The 24,705-nt window shown below is 43.2% G+C and overlaps 1 protein-coding gene across 1 annotated transcript in view; it reads right to left on the minus strand.

Annotated features, from left to right (window-relative positions):
* The window catches only part of LOC108305327 (tyrosine-protein phosphatase non-receptor type 1-like), a 66,792-nt gene extending 43,163 nt beyond the window's left edge, over window positions 1-23,629 (minus strand). Inside the window, exon 1 of the mRNA XM_017529916.2 lies at window positions 23,360-23,629. Coding sequence (XP_017385405.1) covers window positions 23,360-23,422 — 63 coding nt within the window. The 5' untranslated portion in view covers window positions 23,423-23,629. The remainder of the gene's footprint in view (window positions 1-23,359) is intronic.
* Between the last annotated feature and the right edge of the window lie 1,076 nt (window positions 23,630-24,705).

The raw sequence follows: 24,705 nt of genomic DNA on the forward strand, positions 1-24,705 counted from the left end.
ACAGGCTGAGTGCCTCCAGGCTGGGGGCAGGAGGCATTGGGTAATGTGATGTCTACTGGAAATGACAGCTCCAAAGACAAGTTTTAAGTATTCTGTACAGTTATGTACTGCCATGAAAAGATCTCATCTGAAAACTAATCTTAAATCAGAAATATAGGGACAGGCGAGGTGGCTTACGCCTATAATCCCAGCACTTTGGGAGGTGGAGGCAATAGGATCACCTGAGGTTGGGAGTTCAAGACCAGCCTGACCAACATGAAGAAACCCCATCTCTACTAAAAATACAAAATTAGCCGGATGTGATGACGCATGCCTGTAATCCCAGCTACTCTGGAAGCTGAGGCAGGAGAATCACTTGAACCTGGGAGGCGGAGGCTGCACTGAGCCGAGATCACGCCATTGCACTCCAGCCTGGGCAACAAGAGCAAAACTCTGTCTCGACAAAAAAATAAAAGAAAAAGAAATATAGTCAAGGGAGGCAATGTAAACTCTAAAGACTGCTATTTTCTGCGACACAATATACAACAGAGGAGAATGAGATGGAAATGCATGTAGGGTTTACAAAATTAGTCATCTGGGATTCTACAACTTCTCATAACAAAATTAATATGTAATAAGTCTGCCACAATAGATTTAGAAATTCACTAGAACACCTCAAAAAAACTATATATTTATTTCAAAAACAGGAGAGTCTGATAGGATATTCAGTTGTAGACCAGAGGCAAAAACCCTGGTCAAAAGCAAGAAAAAAAATGGTATTAGAAGAACAAAACAGGACACTACCTGGGGACCCCAGAAGAAAACAAAAGGGGATAATAAAGACAGACAGGCCCAAGACGTTTCCTAGAAGCTACTGATCTCCATCCCCAGCAATTCCAGCCTAATCCTATTTCTCAGGGCTCCAATCTACTCCCTGCATTCCTGAACCCAGTCTGTACTCCAACATTCATGGGAATGAAACTTAATTAGAAATGATAAAACCAATTCCAGTGCCAGGATTACAGGGAAATGGATATATGAATACACACCCACGTACACACAGATCACAGCCCTTTGTCTACATGGAACCCAGAATGTTTTTTATTCATAAAATCATTATTATGTGTAATATTAAATACCATACATACAAATCATTATTACAGTTCTATGGGGATATTACATATTAATTGGAATACTGCGGGTATGTTGCACATTACATAGGTTCTCTGGACTCATTTGGAATTTAACCACCATTCCCAACACAGATTCTACAGGACAATACAATCAGAGCTCCAGACAACCAGCTTTCCAACTTTTCATGCATAACATATGTGTGCATTAAGGACTGTCTGTACTTCATGCTTGATTACCAATTTGACTCCATGCCAGCCAAAAAGGTCCATCTGAACATCATTCTCTGAACTGACCCAAAGAAGATTTAAGGGGACACTCTGTAAATAATAAACTATGAACCTCACAAGCTAGGTACTCCATGACATGTAAGACTGCCATGGCTTTTACCCAAAGCCTCTTGATTTAAAACAGACTACATGAGGATATTTAAAAACAAACAAAAAAACTCATGGACACAAAGTTTGGCCACGAAAAGATGCTGCTCTATTTTGCAGGCTATTGTAGTTAGTTTTTTGGCTGTTTATTAACATCTCTATCAACCATCCTCTTCAACTGGCATTGGCAGGTTACAGGGCCCCCCTTAAATACAGAGGCAGAAAGTGTAACTACAGACAGATTCGATACCAGAACACGCAGTTTATTACTATTCTGTAACCAGTCTCAGGTCACAAGGCACACATACGGAGAACCACAGGGCTACCATGGTTACCATGTGCATAGCCAAAACCGCACACCCTGCAGCCTTATAGGGAAGTAGCCCTAAGATCCCACATGTCAGTAATTGCCAGTGGTAGCTGTGGTGGCCATGCAGAGGGAGGATGGTAAGGAGAGAAGCAGGACAAAGAGTAAGGCTGTGGGGGAGGACTCAGTAACACACAGAGTGCGACCGGGGGGCCAGAGCCCAGAACTGGAATACAAAGACTCACTGCTTCCCAAACCGTCCACAACAGCTTCTGTAAGACTCCAGCTGCTGGGCACAGCAGCTCATGCCACCTGTAATCCCAGCACTTTGGGAGGCTGAGGCGGGCAGATCACCTGAGCTCAAGAGTTCAAGCCCAGCCTGGCCAACATGGTGAAACCCTATCTCTACCAAAAACACAAAAATTAGTGGGGCATGGTGGTAGGTGCCTGTAATCCCAGCTACTCAGGAGGTTGAGGCAGGAGAATCGCTTGAACCTGGGAGGTGGGGGTTGCAGTGAGCCAAGATCGCATCACTGCAACTCCAACCTGGGTGACAGAGAGACTCAGTCTCAAAAAAAAAAAAAAAAAAAAGACTCCCAACAATCCCACCAACAACCCTGCCTTGAAAGTTTTATTTCTACTTTGTTATCGACTGTCCCACCTCTGGCCTTCAATCTCATTAAAAGGCATTTTTTATGTTTAAAAACACTCAGTGAATAGCACTGAGGATTCAGAACCACAGTCTAAGCAAGAGCAGCGGAATGAAAGCCAGTGACTGCGGTGGTCTGCAGAGGAACTGCCTATTCTGTTCAAACTCAGTGACTGATGACAGGCAATCAAAGGCTCCAGGAAAGTAGCGCATCAGAGGAAGGACGCTAGACCAGGAGAAAACAGTTCCCTTCGGGTCCCAGGTCTGCTCTAGGACCACTAATCAGGCTGGGTCTCAGTTCACTTAAAAAACAATCCTTGGCCAGGTACAGTGGCTTGAGCCTGTAATCCCAGCACTTTGGGAGGTTGAGGCAGGAGGACTGCTTGAACTCTAGCCTAGCCTGGACAAAATAGCCAGACCTTGTCCCTACAAAAAATTAAAAAAAAAAAAAAAAAAACAAAACTAATTAACTGAGCACAGTGGTACATGCCTGTAGTCTCAGTTACTTGGGAGGCTGAGGCAGGAGGATCATTTGAGCTCAGGAGGCTAAGGCTGCAGTGAGTTGTGATTGTGCCACTGCACTCCTGCGTGACAGAGTGAGACTCAGGAGTGCAGTGAGACATGTCTCAAAAAAAAAAAAAAAATTAAAGTTAAAAAAATTTTAAAAAGCAATCCTTGCTCCATCATTTATTGCAAAGGATTCTACTGTTAAAATAAGTAACAGAAAGTGCACTGCAAATTGTGAAATTAAGTGCTTTTATTCTAAATTCAATTACATTCACACAAAAGTTCCAGTTAAAACAAACCTAAAAAAAAAAAAAAAAAATCAGCTAGACATGGTGGCTTATGCCTCTAATCCCAGCACTTTGGGAGGCTGAGGCAGGCGGACCACTTGAGATCAAGAGTTCAAGACCAGCCCGGCCAACATGGTGAGACCCTGTCTCTACTAAAAATACAAGTATTAGCCAGGTGTGGTGGCACACACCTGTAACCCCAGCAACTCCAAAGGCTGACGCACAGGAATAGCTTGAACCAAGGAGGCGGAGGTTGCAATGAGCCAAGATCACGCACTCCAGCCTGGGCGACAGAGCAAGATTCTATCTCAAAAATAAAAATAATAAAAGTAAAAAATAAAATATAACAAAGAAGCCAAACCAATCCTAAAAATCCATTTTTCACACGAATAGACATGTCATTCAGCTCCAAGCTATAAAGCCCAACTTGCCTAGTCAAGAACAAGCTTCTAAGTTTATTTTTATGTCTTCCTTCTCCATTTAAATAATCCCATGCATTTCATAAGAACCAGGGGATGGGGGGAAAGTTGAGATCCACAAATAACAGAATAATCTTCAGGGCTAAACTAAGGATAATATATTAAGAAAAAAGTTAAAAACAAAAACAATGATTTTGTTTCAGATGTAAAAGCGTCACCTGCTCAGAATTTTTGCTAAACTTTCCGGCAAGATCAAAATCTCAGGAAATTCCAAACCAATAAAACTTTAAAAACAAATTACTTAGGAAAAATGATCTAACTCTGGAGACCCAAGCATGCTCCTCCCATTGTCATCTAGTTTTTACTTTTATAGAGGACTAGCAAACCAATCACAAAATCATATGCTAACAAGAGCTTTGCTTCCTGCAAGTTGAAAACGCTCTGGCTTTTAATAAATGCCTCTACTTCCTGTGAGCACTGGTCAGTCCCAGCTACCAAACCTGCAAAGTCTGAATGAGAGAGACACTCTCCTACCACTGACGTCTCTCATACTTGGCCAGCACACTGGAACACACGACTAATAAGCCACAGGGAAACTACTCTCCAGCGTGGCATAGTCTGTACAGGGCATAGAGGCAGGGCCAGCTGATGAAGACTGCTTCAAGGTGAGACTTAGCTCCATCGAGCATTAACATAACTGGGATTAAATCCACTAAAATGAAGTCCAATTCCATTGCAAGGCACTGTGAGGGAGCCACCAAGCATTACACACAGTTCTTGCTCAGAAATGGTATACAATAGGCCAGGCGTGGTGGCACATGCCTGTAATCCCAGCACTTTGGAAGGCCGAGGCAGGCAGATCATGAGGTCAGGAGTTCAAGGCAAGCCTGACCAGCATGGTGAAATCCCATCCCTACTAAAAGTTAGCTGGGTGTGATGGCGCATGTCTGTAATCCCAGCTACTTGGGAGGCTGAGATAGGAGAATCGCTTGAACCCAGGAGGCAGAAGGTGCAGTGAGCTGAAATCACGCCACTGCACTCCGGCCTGGGCAACAGAGCAAGACTCCTTCTCAAAAGAAAGAAAGCAGACCTTGAGAGGGCCATGGGAGGACCTAGGCTAGGCACCTAACTTGGACCTGTGGAAAGGGGAAATCAGAGAAAGCATCCCAAAAGAAATGTATAAAATGTGACTGGAAAGAAGAACAAGCATCAGTTAAGTAGAAGGGAGGCTATTCCAGGCAGAGGAAACAGCAGTATGCAAGGCTGCATGAGGCACAGACCACCACGATGTCAGGAACGAAGTGCCTCTGAAGGCTGTCCCAGAGTGCGAGGTGTGTGTGTACATACTCTGAATTCAAGGGCCAATGCTCCTGCCTGAGTGAATGAGATGGCTCAAAAAGAACAAAAGGCCTAAATGAAAGTGCCAGCTGGGGTAAACCTGCAGGAATTCCTCAAGTTGAGGAACAAACAGAGAAGACACCAACAAGTGAGATCTAGGATTAGCTAGAGAAGCAGGAGACAGAAAAGAAAAGGAAAAAAGGGTTATAAAAACAGGGAAGAGGATATTTAATAAGCAAATACAGGTCTATGACACTGAACTGCACTAAACTAAGGATGCAAAATAGCCACTGGATTAGCAACAAGGAAGCTGATAGTAATCATCTTGTCGAGAATCATTTCAGGCCAGGCGGTGGCTCATGCCTGTAAACCCAGCACTCTGGGAGGCTGACGCAGGCGGATTACTTTAGGCCAGCCTAGCCAACATGATCGACACGCCAACATGGCCGATAAGCCTACCCAACATGGTGAAACCCAGTATCTACCAAAAATACAAAAAATTAGCCAGGTATGGTAGCACACCTGTAGTCCCAGCTACTCAGGAGGCTGAAGCAGGAAAATCTCTTGAAGCTGGGAGGTGGAGGTTGCAGTGAGCAGAGGCTGTGCCACTGCACCCCAGCATGGGTGACAGAGCGAGACTCTGGCTGGGGAAGAAAAAAAAAAAAACTATTTCAGTGGCCTAGTAGTGTAGAGCCTCACTTCCCTGGAAGATGAACACACAGAGTGACTGGAAGATGAACGATGGGCACAGTGACCTATTTACTTCAAAAATTTCAACCAGAGGAGAGTATAAAGCAGTGGCCAGGGGGGCAGGCTCTGCTGGCAGAAGCTGAGAATGTTGAACTGGCACACATAAGATGGTAACAGGGAGGGCCTGGGATCCATTCCTCAGAGAGTCACCAACCCATTATTGGAAGATGTCTTGAACAGGAGAGATGGGAAGGGGTTAGGAGCGCAAACTGAAGGTGCCTCAGACAGGAGCAAAGGCTCCTTTTCCCCGGAAGTGAAATGAGGTGTAAAGGAAGGCAGGTAAGCTTTAGATCTGATGGCCAAATGCCGGGGGAGACAGATTTGGGATTAAAGACTGGATTTCCAGTGGCTCAATATTGAGAGGTTTTTTCCCAGCGGCACTTAGGAGCCTGGGCGCAGGAAGACAAAGGCAGGTGATGAGCCTGCTCCAGAGCTAGAGCACAGGTAAGGAGGTGAACACAGTGCAATGTTGAGGCAGCATCTAAACTGACTGACCAGTCTCAGCTGCATGAGGCAAGTGAGGAGGCTGCAGTGGGGGGAGGGGAGAAACAGCTGGAATGTGAAGGAGGAAACCCAAAGGGGAGGGAGTAACCAAGCGAGGGAATGTGGAAGCACAGAGGCTGTAACTATACAGAAGAAGGTCTGAGTTTAAAAATAGGTCAAAGGTAGAGACTATCTCAACGGCCAGGGAGGGAAATGGCTGGAAGAGCGGAACAGGAAGTTCCCTGCGACATGAGGTGATAGTGCTGGGTGGACTGCCCAAATGCACACTGACATGGGCCGGGGGTGACAGAAGCCTTGAAATGGAAAGACAGTTTATGAGCCAGGTAAACTCAGGGGATAGGGAGTACTGCAAGGGGCCCATTTAAACTACAAATGGGCTGGGCGTGGTGGCTCACACCTGCAATCCCAGCACTTTGGGAGACTAAGGTGGGAGGATCACTCTAGCTTAGGAGTTCAAGACCAGTCTGGACAACATAGTGAGATGCTGTATCCCACCAAAAAAATCATTAAAAATAAAATTAAATTAAATACAATAGAAGGCAAGCCATTAAGCAATTCCCCACTATGGCAGTTTATTAAGAAAGCTTAAGTTCTAAGATACATACACGCATACAATACATACAGTGAAAGAGTCCACACACACACACACACACACACACACACACACACCCTATGTGCTCCCCTGCACCCCCCAGGCATTTTCACTCTCCTCAGCAAATCAGAAGATGAAGCATAATCAACCAACTGGGGTCTTCTCTAGAGTTTGCACTTCTATCCAGGATGCCTTTTTAATCAACTCATTATTATTCATCCCCTTCAAAACAGCTGCCTCCCCCTGTGATAGTGTGGCCCTATACTGGCTATACTTCAGTGCTTGTGTCAAGAAGCTTAGGAACTATGGTTCCATTTCCTTTTACCCCATACATCTACTTCTGCCACATATATACTCCACTCAGTGACACACAAATGACTCCAAAAGAAAACTAGGAGGAAAAAAAAAATCTCACCATTCAAAAAACAGTCAAAGTACCTTTTTATTCTCCTTTGTCATTCATTTTTAAGGAAAACCTTTCCCCTTTCAATGTTTAAATGATTTGAGGTCAACAACTATTTAAAAAAAAAAAAAAAAATCCAGGACTACTTCTATATATAATCTTCATAGCTAGAATTAGAAATAGGAAGAAAGGACGGGTGCTTTCACAGCTTCAATGGTTTGTAGACTGCCGTTCTGCTATTTACGTGGCATATACGGCAGAGAGACTGCTTCTATATCGCAAGGGAAGAATTTAATAAATGTGTGAATGGAAGACGGGGAGCAATCAGCAAATCATTCAGAATTCCTCAAAATATTTTTGTGTTTAAATTTAAATAAACAAGCTGGGCATGGTGGCATGCGCCTGTATTCCTAGCACTTTGGGAGGCCTAGGCGGGTGGATCACCTGAGGTCAGGAGTTCGAAACCAGCCTGGCCAATGTGGTAAAATCCTGTTTCTACTAAAAATACCAAAAATTAGCCGGGCAAAGTGGTGCGAGCCTGTAATTCCAGCTACTCAGGAGGCTGAGACAGGAGAATCGCTAGAACGTGGGAGGCGGAAGTTGCAGTGAGCCAAGATCATGCCACTGCACCCAGCCTGGACAACAAGAGTAAAACTCCATCTCAAAAATAAATAAACAAATAAATAAATTTAAGTAACCTTTATGGTTTTTTATAATTTCAGAATCTGTAATCATATCTGAAGTGTTACAATGCCTAAAAATTCAGTCCCATCACTTAGCCATTTAAAAGTAAGATAATTATCAGCACACTTAAGTTTTTTTTAATAAGGTACTTGACTTGAAAGAATCACTCAAAGCTATCTGTGTACTGAGAATTGCTAATAAGACTACATAGGCTGACACGGTGGTTCACACCTGTAATCCTGGTGCTTTGGGAGTCCAGGGTGGGAGGATCATGAGGTCAGGAGTTCGAAACCAGCCTGGCCAACATGGAGAAACCCCATCTCTACTAAAAATACAAAAATTAGCTGGGCACAGTGGCAGGTGCCTGTAATCCCAGCTACTCAGGAAGCTAAGGGAGAATCGCTTGAACTCGGAAGGTGGAGGTTGCAGTGAGCTGAGATTTCACCACAGTACTCCAGCCTGGGGTGACAAAGCAAGACTACGTCTCAAAAAAAAAAAAAAAAAAAAAAAAAAAAAAAAAAAAAAAAAAAAAAATCAAAAAAAAAAAAAAAAAAAAAAAAAAAAAAAAAAAAAAAAAAAAAACCCAAACAAGGAAGACCACATAATGGGATAAACCAGCCAACATCATTGAAAACATCCCTTAAAATTCACAACGACTAACTTAGACCTTTATTCTCATAGTGTCAGCTGACAATCAGTGGGCTAGGCACATATGTTCAATGTATTCCTAGTGGGACGGCTAACATTTGAAGATTCCTTTAAAAAATCTTTACATATTAAAATATAATTCTTTTTGTACAAATCAAAGATTATCTGCACACATACTTGGATAAAGTTATCACTTCACTTCAATGAATACTATACTGCTTGCTTACTAATTACAGTGCACTGTTGTTGGTGTTCTAGGGCTGTAACATTTACAATGAAACAAATACCATCTTCCTGGAGAAGACACCTATACAGTCACCTACACTATCTGGTAGCATGAGCTCAAGGCCATGATGGAATAACCTCCACTAGGCTACCCTTCTGGAAGCATTCAGAGGCCATATGGCAGTCAAGGTTAAAAGTAATGGCAGAGGAAACATAAAAAGGAAGAGAGGAAAAATATACAGGTATTGATCGACTTACCACCTATGCAACTTACAGCCATTCGACTTTACGACCACAATCGCTAGCCACGACTGCTCCGCGTCTGGCAGCGCAAACGTTGCCCAGCTGGGCGTACGACAGTGTCGACCAGCTTCCGGCAGCACTACCATCTCTGCGTGCACCATTTCAACTGTACATATAGCCTACTCAACTTACAACCAAATCGTGTTACGACCGGTCCGCAGTCCCGACCGTGGTCGTAAGTCGAGCACTAGCTATATACAATAAGAGAGTAACGCATATGCACTATGTGAGGGGGGAGCAGAGAAGTGTTAAGACCTAAGAGGAAGGTAGTGAAATATGATCTCATGCTTTCGAGCCTAGGTGACACTTAACATGAACAGAAACATGCAAGAAGTCAATCCCAGATAAGGGAGGGACTCAGAACATACAGGCTCACTCTTCCTTGCCTTTCAGAACTCCACCTAGATGTTACCTTTATACACTATCCTTTATTTGTTTCACCTGCTCCCAATCCCAATTAGATACCTCTTCCAGAGCATCCCCACAACACCTGGGGCCGAGGCATATAAGAGCTCATCACTGTGAGCTAGGATTATCTTTATTCAGCTACTTTGTCTGCTGGACTGCTGAACTTCCTAGGGGCAGGGACCAAGTTTGTGTTCCTCATTACGTATCCCCAACTGCCCAGCATGGAGCCTGGTACCTAGTAGCTGCTCATGTATTATTTGTTGAATGACTCAATCAATAAGATGCTGGCTGCAAGGAGCTTACAATCTAGACAAGAAAATCAAATGAAAAATGGACAAAAAGCTTCACAGAGAAATTGGTCCTTAATTGTTGGTTTTAATTTCACATACACATATCAAGCAGCCATGCTGTCATGTCATATGATCCAGGAGTGCTAAAATACTGAGCTGGTTTTGTCCTTTTGGGATGGGTTCTCTGAAGCTTCTGAGCATTCTCTGAATGCTCTACATTTAAACACCCCACACCTACCAGATACTTCCCCAAACATCCTCTATCAACATGTTCACAACCCAATCACCATCTTCTTTGCACACCTGTTCATTTTCCTGTGTCCCCACCTTGGTGAGGGGCTACATCTTTCATCCAGCAACCTATTTCCCTAATCTGGAACATTCCTCCCATTTCTTCTTCTCCTCCTCCCCCCACATTGAATAAATCACCAAATCCTCCCGATTTGAGACAGTAAGGCATAGAGATTAAAAATGCAAATACCTGGCCAAGTGTGGTGGCTCACCTGAGGTCAACAGTTCGAGGTCAGCCTGGCCAACGTGGTGAAATCCTACTTCTACTAAAAATACCAAAAATTAGCCAGGCATAGTGGTGGGTGCCTGTAATTCCAGCTGCTCAGGAGGCTGAGACAGGAGAATCGCTAGAACATGGGAGGCAGCAGTTGCAGTGAGCCGAGATCATGCCACTGCACCCAGCCTAGGCAACAGAAGTGAAACTCCATCTCAAAAAAAGAAAAACCAACCAAACAAACAAAAAACAAAAGCCAAATACCTTTCCCTTTGGAGAAGGGTACAAAACTTACGACAAAGACCTTGACTGTGCTATAATGGTAAAGCATCATCCTTATCTATTGCTTGTTCTAATTTGCCATACACAACAGAACTCTATAGAGTAACAGGTGTTCAAGAAGGATCAAAGAAAAGGCATATTCTACAACATAATATGCACTTTTGTGGCCAAAGGGGAGAGACCTTTAATAAGATACATTCCTCCCTGCAACCTATATATTTATTTTCTTTTATTATGGCTATGAGGATAAAGCAGAAAAATCATCTAGTCATGAATTTGGACACATGACAAATGGTATCACTCCTGACCAAGTCGTAAAGCAAGTCATTAAAAACTGTACTTCGTAGCCATCTCAGTACAAGCATATTTGGGCAAGTCATTCTTTTATCAGCTCCCACTAGGCCCACCCAATTTAACTTAAAGTTGGTCATCAAAAACAGTTCCTGGAAACAACTGAACATGGGACAAAAATAAAGCCACACTCAGTTGCCTGATGTAGGAAAAAATGGTGGTAGCTTCTAACTTCCTCAAAATAGCAGAAGGAGGCTGAGGAGAGAGAGAAAAGAGGAAGGACAAGAAGCAGCACCTGGCCAATGATTTTACCCTGGATTTTAATGTCAAGGGTACTCCCTCAGGCCACCAACCCTTTAGCCCTTTGCTTCAATTTTATCTAATGATAATACACCAAATACCTACAAAGCCAAGCATCACATAACATTAACAACAAGCTTGAAGAGAAAACTCGGCTTGGGTAAAGGGTTGCAAACTCAAGGGCTAAGTAACATACACCAACAAGGACAGTGTGACCCACTGTGGGACACCGTAGTAAACTCTGGAACGCACATGTGTCCATCCAGAAGAAGTCATGTCCCTCAGCCCAGCAGACCACTGCCGATGTAAGTTCAGATGGTGCGATTTTCACTTTTCAAGAGAGGCCAGAATCCAGAGTTGTATGTCATTTCTCCTGATTCACTTATAAACAATGGCACAAATTAAACTCTTCTCTTTTTTTAAAACATTGTGCAGACCAAGCAAAATATGACTGTGGGTAGCCCATTTGTGACATCTAGGTAAGAGGTTAGAGAACTAGGCAAAGGCCAAAAAACTACAAACTCTCTCCTCCTATGTCCTAATAAATCAGGTAGGGTTAGCACAATCCCTTGTTTCACCGCCATATACTTGGAAGCTGAAGCAATGACCACACTGCCATAGTGCTATTGTGAAGCTGGATCCAGGGCACAGGAGAAAAGCACTGAGGGGCTGAGACCTCATTGCCTTCCTGAAACATTTCCTGCTCCTATAGACCAACTGACAGTATATGATAAATAGTGCTGCATGTAAAAGACTTTGCACAGTGCCTGAGGCACAACACAGAATTCAGTAAATGTTAGCTATTAGTGGGTTTTAACCTGAACAAGGGCAGGACATGCAGCAGACTGTGTTTCTCAAATGGAAGATTTTTTATTCCAGTTACAAAATCCAACATTCCTCTTTAGACAAAAGAAGAATATGAAAATGAACTGCATTCATCCATGTGGCATTCAAGAATTTTAAAATATAATGGGATTTATGCCCCCAAGGGCATTTTATTATTAAGGAAATCCATGGGTTTTTAAAGTTTTAATTTGAGTGAATACGAAATTTTAAAGTTCTGTCCCACTTTTAGATTAGGGGGATCAGGAACAGCCAAATAATGCTACCAAATCCAGCATGAGTAGGGCACGAAGCCCCAATTTTTCCAGAAAGATCACCCGCCCTCTGGTCTCCTGGTGTAACCATGAATTTGTAGCAAGTTAGATCGGGGTCATGCTATATGGCTGTCTAGTCTAATGGCTACATTTTACAGATTCTGTGTGTAATTCCTCAAAGTTCCACAACAGTCAAACGCAGAGTCAAAACCCAAACCCGGTTTCCTGAGTTTTCTTCCATGACCTCACATGTCCCTTCCTGTGAGCATATATGTTCAGGTGGCTGCTTCAGGGGACGGCACCTTGAGACTAAAGCTTAGAAACACAACTGTTCTGTATGAAACTAACCAGTACTGGAGGCAGATACAAGCCCCTACCCTTAGGAGCAAAAGGCTCTACCAACCAAGGGCACAGGCTGGGGAAGGTTTCCTATACACAGCCCAGCAGTCTTGCTTCAATACATTGCAGGCATGGTCATAATCTTTTAAAAATCCTTTAATATCAACTATGCCTTCTTAACCACTGGCTTGGAAGAAGAATTTCATACCTCTATGAAAGAATATAATTTACTTGCTGGAAAAGTAGAAGTATCACTAAGCAAAGGAATCAATGATTTTTTTTTCTTTTTTTGAGATGCAGAGTTTCACTCCCATCACTCAGGCTGGAGTACAGTGTCGCGATAGTGGCACTGCAACCTCTGCCTCCCAGGTTCAAGCAATTCTCCTGCCTCAGCCTCCCAAGTAGCTGGGATTACAGGTGTGCGCCACCACACTCGGCTAATTTCGTATTTTTCGTAGAGATGGGGTTTTACCATGTTAGTCAAGCTGGTCTCAAACTCCCAACCTCAAGTCATCCACCCACCTTGGCTTCCCAAAGTGCTGGGATTACAGCATAAGTCACCATGCCCAGCTGGAATCAATGATTTTTAAACGTTACTATGCTTCAAACTGTCCAACTTCCAAAGTACTGAGAAAATATTTTTTGAAATATAGCCAAGTATAGAATATAAACTGTGTCCTACATTCAAAAGTTGTCTTTCTAGAAAGCATGTTTTAATGGCAAAGGATACAAAGCAAGCTGTAAAAGAGACTAAAATTAGCTCAAACCACAAATAACCTAACATACTTATCACTTCCTTATGATCAACCTACAAAAATCAAACTTTAAAGGCACTTACGAAAAACTAAAGGTGGGAGGCCAACTGTATCCTTTAACTTCAGCTATACCCTTTCTTCTTTCTAACATAGATCCTGGCACGTAAACATTGCCAAACGATGACATTGTATTAACGTGAAGGCAAGCACTAGGGAAACTACGGGAGCTCGGTTTTGCCCTCTAACTAAAACAGCATGTACAGTGCAGTTCTGAAGTGGTTAGAAGGGTAACTACCTCCTCAAACTGAAGATGGGAAATGAAGATGAAGGGCCACACCCATCTCCAGCTGCATTTCACAGACAGCTAAGGACATACCACACTCCCACTTCAAACCAAAGTAATCCTCCATCTTCTAAAGCCATCTATTTCCTACTTGCAAAAGCAACATCTTCCAAGTCACTGGGAAACCCAAAGTTTGTCACTATCCGAGTAGTGGAACAAGTTGCAACATGAGGCGTCGTTGACAAATATGTATTCATGGGGAAAAAAATGCACTGGGTTTGTGAAACTACAACTATTCTCTCTCTGAGTGGTAATTATGTTTGGTAAATTTTCTTATAAGTTTTTTGGAGAAAATTCAAGCTCACGAAAGATGAAAACAAGTGGTTAAGGGCGAGTATAGAACCTACCACTGTGCATTCTCCAATACTGTTAAACTTTCAAAAGTTATTTTCATTAGCAGGTAGAGAAACAGGGGAAAGTAGCAGACCTGGGTAGCTATTTGTCATGTCAACAGAGCAAACAAAATACTGATAATGGCACTAATATTCTTACAATTTATTCAAGAAAAACCATCAGTAAGACATGAAGGAATATTTAGAAATGCACAGAAATGGTACCATGATAGGTATATAAAGGGCCCACTAAAACCTAACATTCTAGGGATGTGGATTGTCAAGGAATGCTCAACAGCGACCCTTAGGTGTGGCTAAACCAGCTTGTATGCTGGGGACTGCTCCAAAAATTTGGTTTTGTGCTTGTAGAAACCTGATGCAACTGCCTGATCTTGGCCCCATTCTGCCTCACCCCACCTTGGAGGATGATCCTTAACACTCTGACAACAGGGAGGTGGCATACAGGTAATGAACAATAATGGTAATGCTGTTAATTCAAAAGTACTGTCAAGATACAGTTCAGATCAGGGTAAAAACAACAAAGCAAAACAATGACAACAAAAAAACAAAAAACGATATATTCCCTCCCCAGTCCCCACCCCGAAAAAATTCACTGGGTACCTTCTTAGAGGCCTCTTCTCTCTGTGCAAAAGTTAGCCACACAAATATTTATGACTCAGTGAAGGCATACTTTCCCTTTATCCTTACAGAAGCAAACTAAGCCCTATTTGAAAAATGAAACAGTAGTTCAAAGTGACAAATTGAGGAGAGTTAAACCTCGTTAACTAAATTTACCACGTTACGCTAAATACAGTTTGCTTATTTGTTCTCTTGAGTGAAGTTATATTCAGAAGTGGCTTCATCCTTAGACATTTTTAAGTAACCCATGTTCTTAAGAGAATTCTAACTATTTGGAATAATTACTTGATGTTCATTTTCCTGTAAGCAATTTGCAATAGTGCACAATCCTGTAACCAGTGCCCATCTGAATAAAAATTAGCTAAGCTGTTTCCTGTCATTTGACGTGGTGACTTTTAAGTAAGATTCTGCAAAAGGAAGAGACGTGCCAATAAAAGATACATTAAGAAAGGAAAAAAAGTCAGGAGAAAAACGTTTCTTAACAGAGATAAGGGAAGAGTTTTCCTTTCCTAATCACTAAGAAATTTTTAAGCATTATTTTGGAAACCTAGTTTTGCTATGCTCATCTTATCTCTGCAAGTGATGTTGCTCACCCACAAAAGCCACAGACATAGCCAAGGCTTTTCCTTCTTCGTCTGTAAAAGTAAAACATACCTCAGTCTCTAGGAAGAAACAACTGAAAAGTAAAGAGAGAGAGACAGAGACTCAAGTCTACTTGGGACCCAAAGCTTTACTTCAACAAGTGGTTAATCCTCAAGAAGGACTTAGAATTTTCGAGCACAGTACTAGATTCATAGTAGTAAAGAATATGTTTATTTCCCAGAGAAAATGCAGACCTTCAGTGTCCCTTTGCCATGTTTACTCTAAGTCTATATTATAGAGCTGACTTCTTGGAGCACTAATTCTATCTAATCACCGTAGGGTATCCATAAAACCTTACTGCCTTGGTAAAATCACAAGCATTCGGTAAATCAAACCATGTCACAAATTTTTCTCTTAAAAAAAAAGACAGAGCTGGGCACAGTGGCTCACGCCTATAATCCCAGCATTTTGGGAGCCTGAGGCAGGCAGATGGCTTAAGCCTGGGAGTTGAAGACCGGCCTGGGTACCACAGCAAAATCCCATCTCTACTCCAAAAAAATATAAAAATTAGCTGGGCATGATGGCATATGCCTGTAGTCTCAGCTACTTGGGATTCTGAGGTTGGAGGATCACTTGAGCCCAGGAGGTGAAGGTTGCAGTAAGCCAAGATTGTGCCACTGCACTCCAGCCTGGACGACAGAGCAAGACCCTATCTCCAAAAAAAAAGTTATTAAAAAAATAAACTTTAGGCTGGGCATGGTGGCTCACGCCTGTAATCTCACCACTTTGGGAGGCCAAGGCGGGCAGGTTACAAGGTCAGGAGTTTGAGACCAGCCTGACTAACATGGTGAAACCCCATCTCTACTAAAAATACAAAAATTAGCTGGGCATGGTGGTACATGCCTGTAATCCCAGTTACTCAGGAGGCTAAAGCAGGAAAATCACTTAAAACTTAGGAGGTAGAAGTTGCAGTGAGCCGAGATCACGCTACTGTACTCCAGCCTGGGTGACAGAGCAAGACTCCATCTCAAAAAAAAAAAAAAAACTTTAAAAGGACTGAAAATCACTGATAAGTAGTTGGTATTTTATCTGTAGTGTGACTTGTACCAAAGCCCAGAGATCAATAGATTTGATGGCTACAGTTTTCTTTGGCTGTTTCAGGGCAGGAGGGAATCTTCCGTGTGAAATGGTCTTATTTCCAGTTTTCAGACAATCAAAATGTACAAGCTGTCAACAAGTTACTCGTGATCATGTCAAGCCGCTGTGAAAAAGGAGAGGGCGGCTGGGTGTAGTGGCTCAGGATTGTAATCTCAGCACTTTGGGAGGTGGGCGGATTACCTGAGGTCAGGAGTTTGAGACCAGCCTGGTCAACATGGTGAAACCCCAACCCTTAAAAAAAAAAAAAAAAAAAGAAAGAAAGAACGAAAAAGGAAAAGGAGAGGGCAGTAGCTAGTAAACTCTGAAGACCATTTCTACACAAAGTAAAGCATTAGTTCTAAAATGCTGGAGACTTAGGTACTTTCTTCTCAAATATGGCATATGTGTAAACTGTCATATTATTCAAATGAAACTTAGACCAGATGTAGGTTTCTTCCTAAAATTACAACATAAAGGGCAGTTATTCTTTGTGCACCTAGTTAGGATTGAATGTTTTGTAAATTCTCAAGAATCAGTTCCTCTATCTTTTACAGGAAAAGCCACCCAGTTGCTACTTGAGAGAAAAACTGCAAAAGCATAGCGTATGTGTCAAGGCTACTCATTTTCCCACATCACTAAGTCAAATGAACTCTATTTATCAAAAAAGTTTAATGTCTCTTAGGAAAAAACACCCTACTCTTTTGAGCCGTTAACGACACTCACAAACCTCCCATAAACCTTTGAGCCTAATTGTACCCACTCACACCTTAGAAAGCTGAGCAACCGCTACAGTTTTTACAAGGATTATTCAGGAACATTAAATTCTCTTCGTGAGTACATTAAGAATTTTTATTACTTGACCTGAACTTAGGGTCATTTTTACAAAGGAAGAAACCAAAACCCAAAGAAGGTAAGAGACCCACTCAGCACTGTTAGTATGACAGCTGAGACTACAACTATACCCAAACACAGAAGACACCGGAAAAAGCAAAATATGAAACTACTCTCTTGGCCTAAGGGTGGTCAAAGGCCAAAAAATGTCATCACTCTTTATAGTTTGAAAAAAAATTCACAGACTTGTTGATGGTCATTACTTTATAGAGAACTATATATTATATCCCCAAATCAAAAAAATATTTTATGAACCAACCACATGCAAAGGCCCTTTAGAAGGTTTGTGAGAACCAGTCAGGAGTGAAGAGGGAAGAGGAATTCAACAATTCTTAGAGAGACAAACATATCACCTCCAAGTTGCCTATAAAGTTCACCCTAGGCCAAGTACAAATTTGCTGTTACATTTAAAGCTTCTGTGAAACAAATCAGTGGGGTATCAGCTTCTGCTGGATAAGAACGCCAGCCTTTCTTCCAAAGCCACTAGAGCAGGCAATACTAAATTACCTCGTTAGGCTGACTCAAAATGTGGCAGGGCTTTCTCCCAGAGTGACCTCTGCTATTGGTACTAACGTGGACTGATCTATTCGTTTCTATCATTGCCCCCCTAGAACGGGAGCCAGGAAGCATGTTTTGTACCTCTTTACACCATCAGGCTAGCAAAGTACTGACAATTGAATCCCACACTTGTTAGGTATCTACTCTATGCCAGGAGCAGAGAACTCCGAGATGAATGAGAAAGATAGAACAGGTGGCCTCGGAAAGCTTGGGCTCTATTGGAGATAGACCTGGGACATAAAATAACAGCTAGAGCCGGGCACAGTAGCTCATACCTATAATTTCAGCACTTTGGGAGGCCAAGGCAGAAGGATTGCTTGAGCCCAGGAGTTTGAGACCAACTTGGGCAATACAGTGAGACCTCGACTTTATAAAAATAAAAAATTTTCTAAAGACACACGGCACTGACAGCAGGGCTTTAGAAGAGATATGCCAGCTTGTGTGAAAACACACAGGTAACGGAGCAAAGCTCTGGTGCAAGGAAGCACACATTTGAGCTGGAAGGTGCAAGCTAGATTGAATGGGAGAGGCATCCTCAACAAAGTGCTTAGCAATGGTATAGAGGAACGAAGGGTGGGGATGAGTTTGGAGAACGCTGCCGTTTCTGGTATAGCTAGAATGGAAGCCACATGGGAGGGAAGGACCAGAAGCTGGATGCCACGGTAAGGAGGATTTTGAACTTTACAAGTTCAAGTTACGGAAGCATCAGAAGTAGGTACACAGAGGGGTGACGGATTCAGATCTGGTTTTAGAACATTTAAGTACTCTAGTGATGATATGAAGTATATCAGTGGAGGAGAGGGGAATGTGGCGTGACTGTTGAGGGGCCATATTAATGGGTAACCGGTTCCACTCCTTTCTGCAGTGTGAAACTAGAAACCACTGCAGGCTTATAAGCAACATCTGAGAACCTAGACTTCTCATGTGGTGGGAAGGACACCATAGTGACCAACCAACGAAATGTGGCAGAGGGAATCACCAACTACTCCAAAGTTCCCAGCCCTCCTGGATACACAAAATGTGCACACGGAATGGCTGGTGCCAGACTACATCATCTAGTAACAATGACCCAGCTAGAATTCCAATTTTCCTGAACATGGGCAGCATAAAGGAACACGCCCAGTCTATTTGCCAGGATTAGCTGTTACCAGAAACAAATTAGCATAAACACTGTAGGGAGGGATGCCAAATTGTACAAAATATATATAGGCTCAGGCAGGCCTCAGAAAAAGTACCTGCAAGCCAGGCACAGTGGCTCACGCCTGCAATCCCAACTTCAGGAGGCCAAGGTGGGAGGATTGCTTGAAGCCAGGAATTCAAGACCCACCTGGTCAACACAGCAAAAGCCCATCTCTATTTGCAAAAAAGAAAGAAAAAGCACTGAAAGGAACAAAAATTGCCAAAAGGATTCTGTAATCTAAAAGATCAGAAGACAGTTTCTTTAACAAAGAGAAAAGGGAAAGAAACACATAAGAAAAGGTCGTAATTTCAGTAGTTAAGTCAAAAAACCTCCATAGGAAATTTCTTATTCGTTTCTACCGTGAAACTCAGTATACATTCAATTACATTATTCAATACCAGGTATTTTAGATTTTGAGGAGCTATTCGTGATAAAATGCAAAACGCAGGAAGAGCAGCGGCAGATAAGCTGCAGCTAAGAAAAAGCGGCATTACCATTACCCCACAGCTGAATTTTCGGAACCATCTGGTGTGGTTTACTCACTTCCAAAAACACCAAAGTATTCCTATAAATATGCCAGTGATGTCAAATAACAATAGCAAAAAGTTCTTCCCTCCACTATTTCTACTTTTGCTCCCAGTTAATTTAGTATCAGCCTAGACAATTACAAAGGTATTTACACCATTTCCAAAGCACAGATCAGACGCCTAAATTTAGTTCACTCAAACCAGGGCTAAACGAGAACGTTTAGATCTAATGGGTCACTGAAGATGACTAGAACGTCCCAGTCTCTCCCGTCATTTCCGTTAGTCTTTTTTTTTTTTTTTTTTTTTTTTAATTTTTTTTTTTTTTAGTGTATAGATATTTCTCTTCTGCACAAAATAGGGTTTTTTTTTCCTCTGAAGAAAATGATATTTAAATAAATGTTATTGACAAATTTTAATATTCATCTTTTTGGAATATAACATAAGCTGTGTATCAGTAAGGAATTTTAGTGAACCATTGTTACATGGTTTTAACCTAGTCAGGGCTTAGGTAATATTTCATAACAAAAACAGCTATAAAAACAAACATCAATTGGAAGAGTGGCCCATTTTATAAAGCCTGCCTCTAACATGGAATAAATCTTGCCTTCATGTCACAAGCTACTATTGCAATCTCCTTTATCTGAAACAATCAAATCATTCACACTGAAATATAGTGAATGGTGTCAGAGAATCAAAGAATTGAGAAGAGAAAACAAGCAAAACACCTGACCCAGCCCCTCTTTAACTACAGATGTAGGCAGCACATGAGCTATTATTTCCATTCACTCAACCCTCTCCTCTCTCCTCTCATTCTAGCTCCATAAAACCTCCATAAAACCAATCTTTTTTCCTCACCTGGGCTCACTCTCTCCTTTTAGACAGCTAGGCCAAATCAAACAACTGGATGATTTTAAAGTGTTTAAATGCTAGAAAATGTTTAAAGCTATCTATATGCACTAGCAAAGCTGACTTTTTATAGACCTAAATGCTTATTAGCATCTACGCTATTTATTAGTATTAAAGATTAAAAATACAGTTATGCTTACTTTAACAAACTGACCTGGCACAGAATCTCTGCCTGAAAAATTTGTTTTCTAAGCTGCCATATTCCTCAGCATTTCAAAGTTTTCCCAATAGTTTTTGAGTTTTTACATCTTTTTGTTTTAATTAGAAAATAAGAGTAACTGACCTGTTTACCAAGTTGTAAGCAAAAATTACATTGCTTCTCTAATCACAATAGGCAAGGCAAGCTCAAACTATGTCTTTGTATAAGGCTGCCCTCATTTTGACGTGCAATAAAATATTAATTTTTTTAAACTTCCATTTTCTGCCCATTGTAAATACATTTCCTTGAATCTTTGAAAAATAATCGTTTTGGTAAAGTGATACATACCTTGGAAAATTAGCCACTTTAGACTCAAGGTCATTTGAACGGCTTTAGAAAATACTACAGTTGTATGACAAAGAGCTACCTTTACACTTAAGGAGAAAAGCAGCCGGGGGCAGTGGCTCACGCCTGTAATCCCAACACTTTGGGAGGCGAGGCTGGTGGATCACTAGGTCAGGAGTTCAATACCAGCCATGACCAACATGGTGAAACCCCGTCTCTTAAAAAGAGAAAAGCTTCCGATTTCAAGATTTTAGAGAAGAAAAATATCCATACAATGGAGGTGAGAAAAGCCCACCGTGACAATTTTCTAAGACCGAAAGAAACTACCTCCAGGAATGTGGTAATCCATTAAGAAGCAGGGAAAATCTCAACACCTTGACTACCTTGTGGGGTTTGTGACAGAAAAACTTAAGAACAATGAAGGAAATTAATTGAAAACTGACACACTCCATGATAGTTGCATGCTTAACAGTTTTAACAATGCTTGGGTGACAGGTCAGGCCACCCTGCCTTAAAACTGTAAGAAACAGATGGGGCAGAGTGGCTCACGCCTGTAATACCAGTACTTTGGGAGGCTGAGGCGGGAGCATCACGAGGTGAAGAGTTCGAGAACAGCTTGGCCAATATGGTTGAAACCCCCATCTCTACTAAGAATACAAAAATTAGCCAAGCATGAGTGTGGTGGAGAAAAGATTTTTCCACAATGCTTCCACCTGTGATGGGGTGTACCATAATCAATACCAACACTTCAGATCAACAATTTTCATTTAAAGCCACGTAAGACTCAACTGCATTAAACTGATGCAGAAAATCTGTCAACACATTCTCAGTCACTTGCAAGATTCATTCAACTAATTCAGAGACCAAATATGATATACAAGTTTTATATACTGATCATATGTATTAGCATATAGATTACAGTGGTTAGAAATATTAGTCTAGCAGAAACTAATATACACACTACAGTCCAAATAAAAAGAATCCCGTCAAATAAGCTTTATGTAAATCCACATGAAAATCAAGGCTGCCAAAAAAAAGGCTTTTGTTAGTCAAGCATACCACAGAACTGCTTAAAGCTTTTTTCCTTTTTAAGCGGTGCTCAAAACAGCTGATAGATCTCACAATTTGCCTTTTGAGCCTATAAGCTGAAAACAGAATAAACGGCCTTCTCCCTTTATACAAGTAACAAAATCTCTCTATTCTGTACATTGCTTAATTTAAGATACTGTGCAAGTGTGGTTTTAATCTTCACAGCCCCCGCAGTGACATTTAATTGGGAGCACGTATTTTCTTCAGAGGATTTAGCTGCTTATGAAAGGAAAATCTCTTTGTGTTTTTAACTATTTGTTTTATAGATATACAAGAAATCCTACCTTCCTAACTTTTTAACACACAAAGAGATGAAGACTCCTAAGACAAGGTCATCTCAGCCATGACCGAAGACTAAGCTGCTCATTGAGAAAAGATGCTATTTTAGAGAGGGTTAAAACACTAACCTTCCCGATTCCCTGCCCGAAAAGATAGTAACATGGCTCCAATGGAGTGGGTACCGCAGGCCTCCTGGCCAGAAGGTTCTTTAGCCCCATATTCTCGTGGCTTTCTGCTCCTCCTGGTTCAGCTCACAAAGCAAATGTCTCTGCCTCTGACAGGCCTTCCCTGATCCCTGTCTCTAAGGCAGCCGGCACCTGTACTGGCTATGCAGTCACCCTGTACCCCGTTAGGAAGTCATTCTCTTCACAGCACCTGTAACTGAATTACTCGCTCCTGTGTTTGACTGCCCTATTCGACTCTACGCTTCACTAAGACTACGATCTTGCCTGTCCTGTTTAGCAGACACAGTCTCCAGTGCCTAAGCGATGCCCAGTACAGAACAGGCTCGCCAACTCCTATCCAATAAATGAATGAACAGAAAGTGGGAAGGGGACTGTCATCCCTGGGACTCGACGCACACTGAGACTAGGGGAAAGGAAACGTGAAGGGAGGTGAGTAACCTTTTCCCCCAGGGAGACAAAGGGAGGGAGTCTGAGGTGGTCCAGTCCAGAAAAGGAAACAGTGGGGGTGCTAAATCACCCTGGGGGACAAAGAGTGGACAGGCAGGGGGCGGGGTCGGGGTGCGATGGATTCGCGCTTAGAGCACAGACCGGCGGCCCCCCGGCTTGAGAAGTCACCAGGGCTAGAGAATAGGAGGGAGGTGGGGGATTGAAGGGGGCTCCAAGGCCGCGGCGAGAAACAGGCCCACCAGGGGGACAAAGAGAGCGGGGGGCGCAGTGCGTCGCTGTCCCATCGAATCCTCAAGCGGTAGGGGCCAGGCGGAGGCGAGACCCAGAGGGAGTCTGGGGCCTGGGAACCTGAGGGGGATGTTCACGCGGCCTAAGCGAAGGGCCCGCCACGCTCCGGGGCGCTCCCGCACCTGGTAAATGGCCGCCCAGCTCCCGGACTTGTCGATCTGCTCGAACTCCTTTTCCATCTCCATGACGGGCCAGGGCGGCTGCTGTGCCTCCTTCTCAGCCCACTGCGCTGTCTGCCTCTCTAGGCCGCGTCCCGCTCTTAGCCCAGAGGCCCGCTGCAAGCCCCAACTCCTGCCGCTACCGCCGCCCTAGCCGCCGCTGCTTCTTCATGTCAACCGGCAGCCGGAACTACGCACCGCGCCTGCCAGGGACTCCGCCCTTGAAGCGTAAGGACCAATCAGCGATCGAGAATGTCGACAAGCACTTCCGCGGGGAGGAGTCGGGGGTGGTGTTGGGGAAGTAGCCATAGCACCGCGAGACGTCTAATCGCTCGCGCTCCCTCCTCCCCTCGGGGGCTCTGGGCTCGGGCGTGGCACTCGCCGGTTGCCTAGGCGACCCCGGGAGCCCCGCCCATGGCGCGGGGTGGGGGCTCACCAGGCCCGGGAGGTCCTTGAGTTCCAGCCTCCACCCGGCCCTTTGAGTCACAGAGTGAGTAGCCTTAAAGTAGTCATGCACCTTTTCTGCAGCGCCAGGGCCCTGGCCTCAGTAATCCAAGCTGGAGTACGGGAGGAGGGCACCGTGATCCACTTCCTGCCTCTCAGCTCTGGCCAGATGTCTGCCCTCTTTTCATGAAACTCAGAAGTGTCGTGGTTCACCAGGCTGCTGGGGAAGCCCACTATTCTAAGGGTAGTGCCCTGTCTGAAACGCAAAATTTCCATTTGGGTGCTGCAGGGATGAATGGATGGAGTACTGGAATGATTTTTTCTTTTCTTTTACTGGAATGATTTTCTTTTTCTTTTTTTTTTTTTAAGAGACGGGGTTTCACCATGTTGGCCAGGATGGTCTTGATCTCTTGACCTCGAGATCCACCCGCCTCGGCCTCCCAAAGTGCTGGAATTACAGGCGTGAGCCACCGCACCCGGCCTACTGGAATGATTTTAAATGTTTTCCAGAGTATCAGGGAACTCCTGCTCAGACTGGACTAGGCAGAGCACAAATTTCATGGTGTATTACATTACATAAAAATCATAAGAGCCCTGGCGCGGTGGTTCACGTCTGTAATCCCAGCACTTTGGAAGGCAGAGGTGGGCAGATGCCTTGAGGCCAGGGGTTCCAGACCAGCCTCGGTAACATAATGAGACCTCCTCACTGCTAAAAGCTAAAAAATTAGCTGATGTGGTGGAGCCAACTGCTGGGGAGGCTAAGGCAGGAGGGTCACCTGGGTCCAGGAGATGGCAGCTGCAGTAAGCTCTGATGGCGCCACTGCACTCCACCCTGGGTGACAGAGAGAGACCCTGTCTTAAAAAAA

Source organism: Cebus imitator, unplaced genomic scaffold (assembly GCF_001604975.1).
Source record: "Cebus imitator isolate Cc_AM_T3 unplaced genomic scaffold, Cebus_imitator-1.0 Scaffold62, whole genome shotgun sequence".
NCBI classification, from domain to species: Eukaryota; Metazoa; Chordata; class Mammalia; order Primates; family Cebidae; genus Cebus; species Cebus imitator.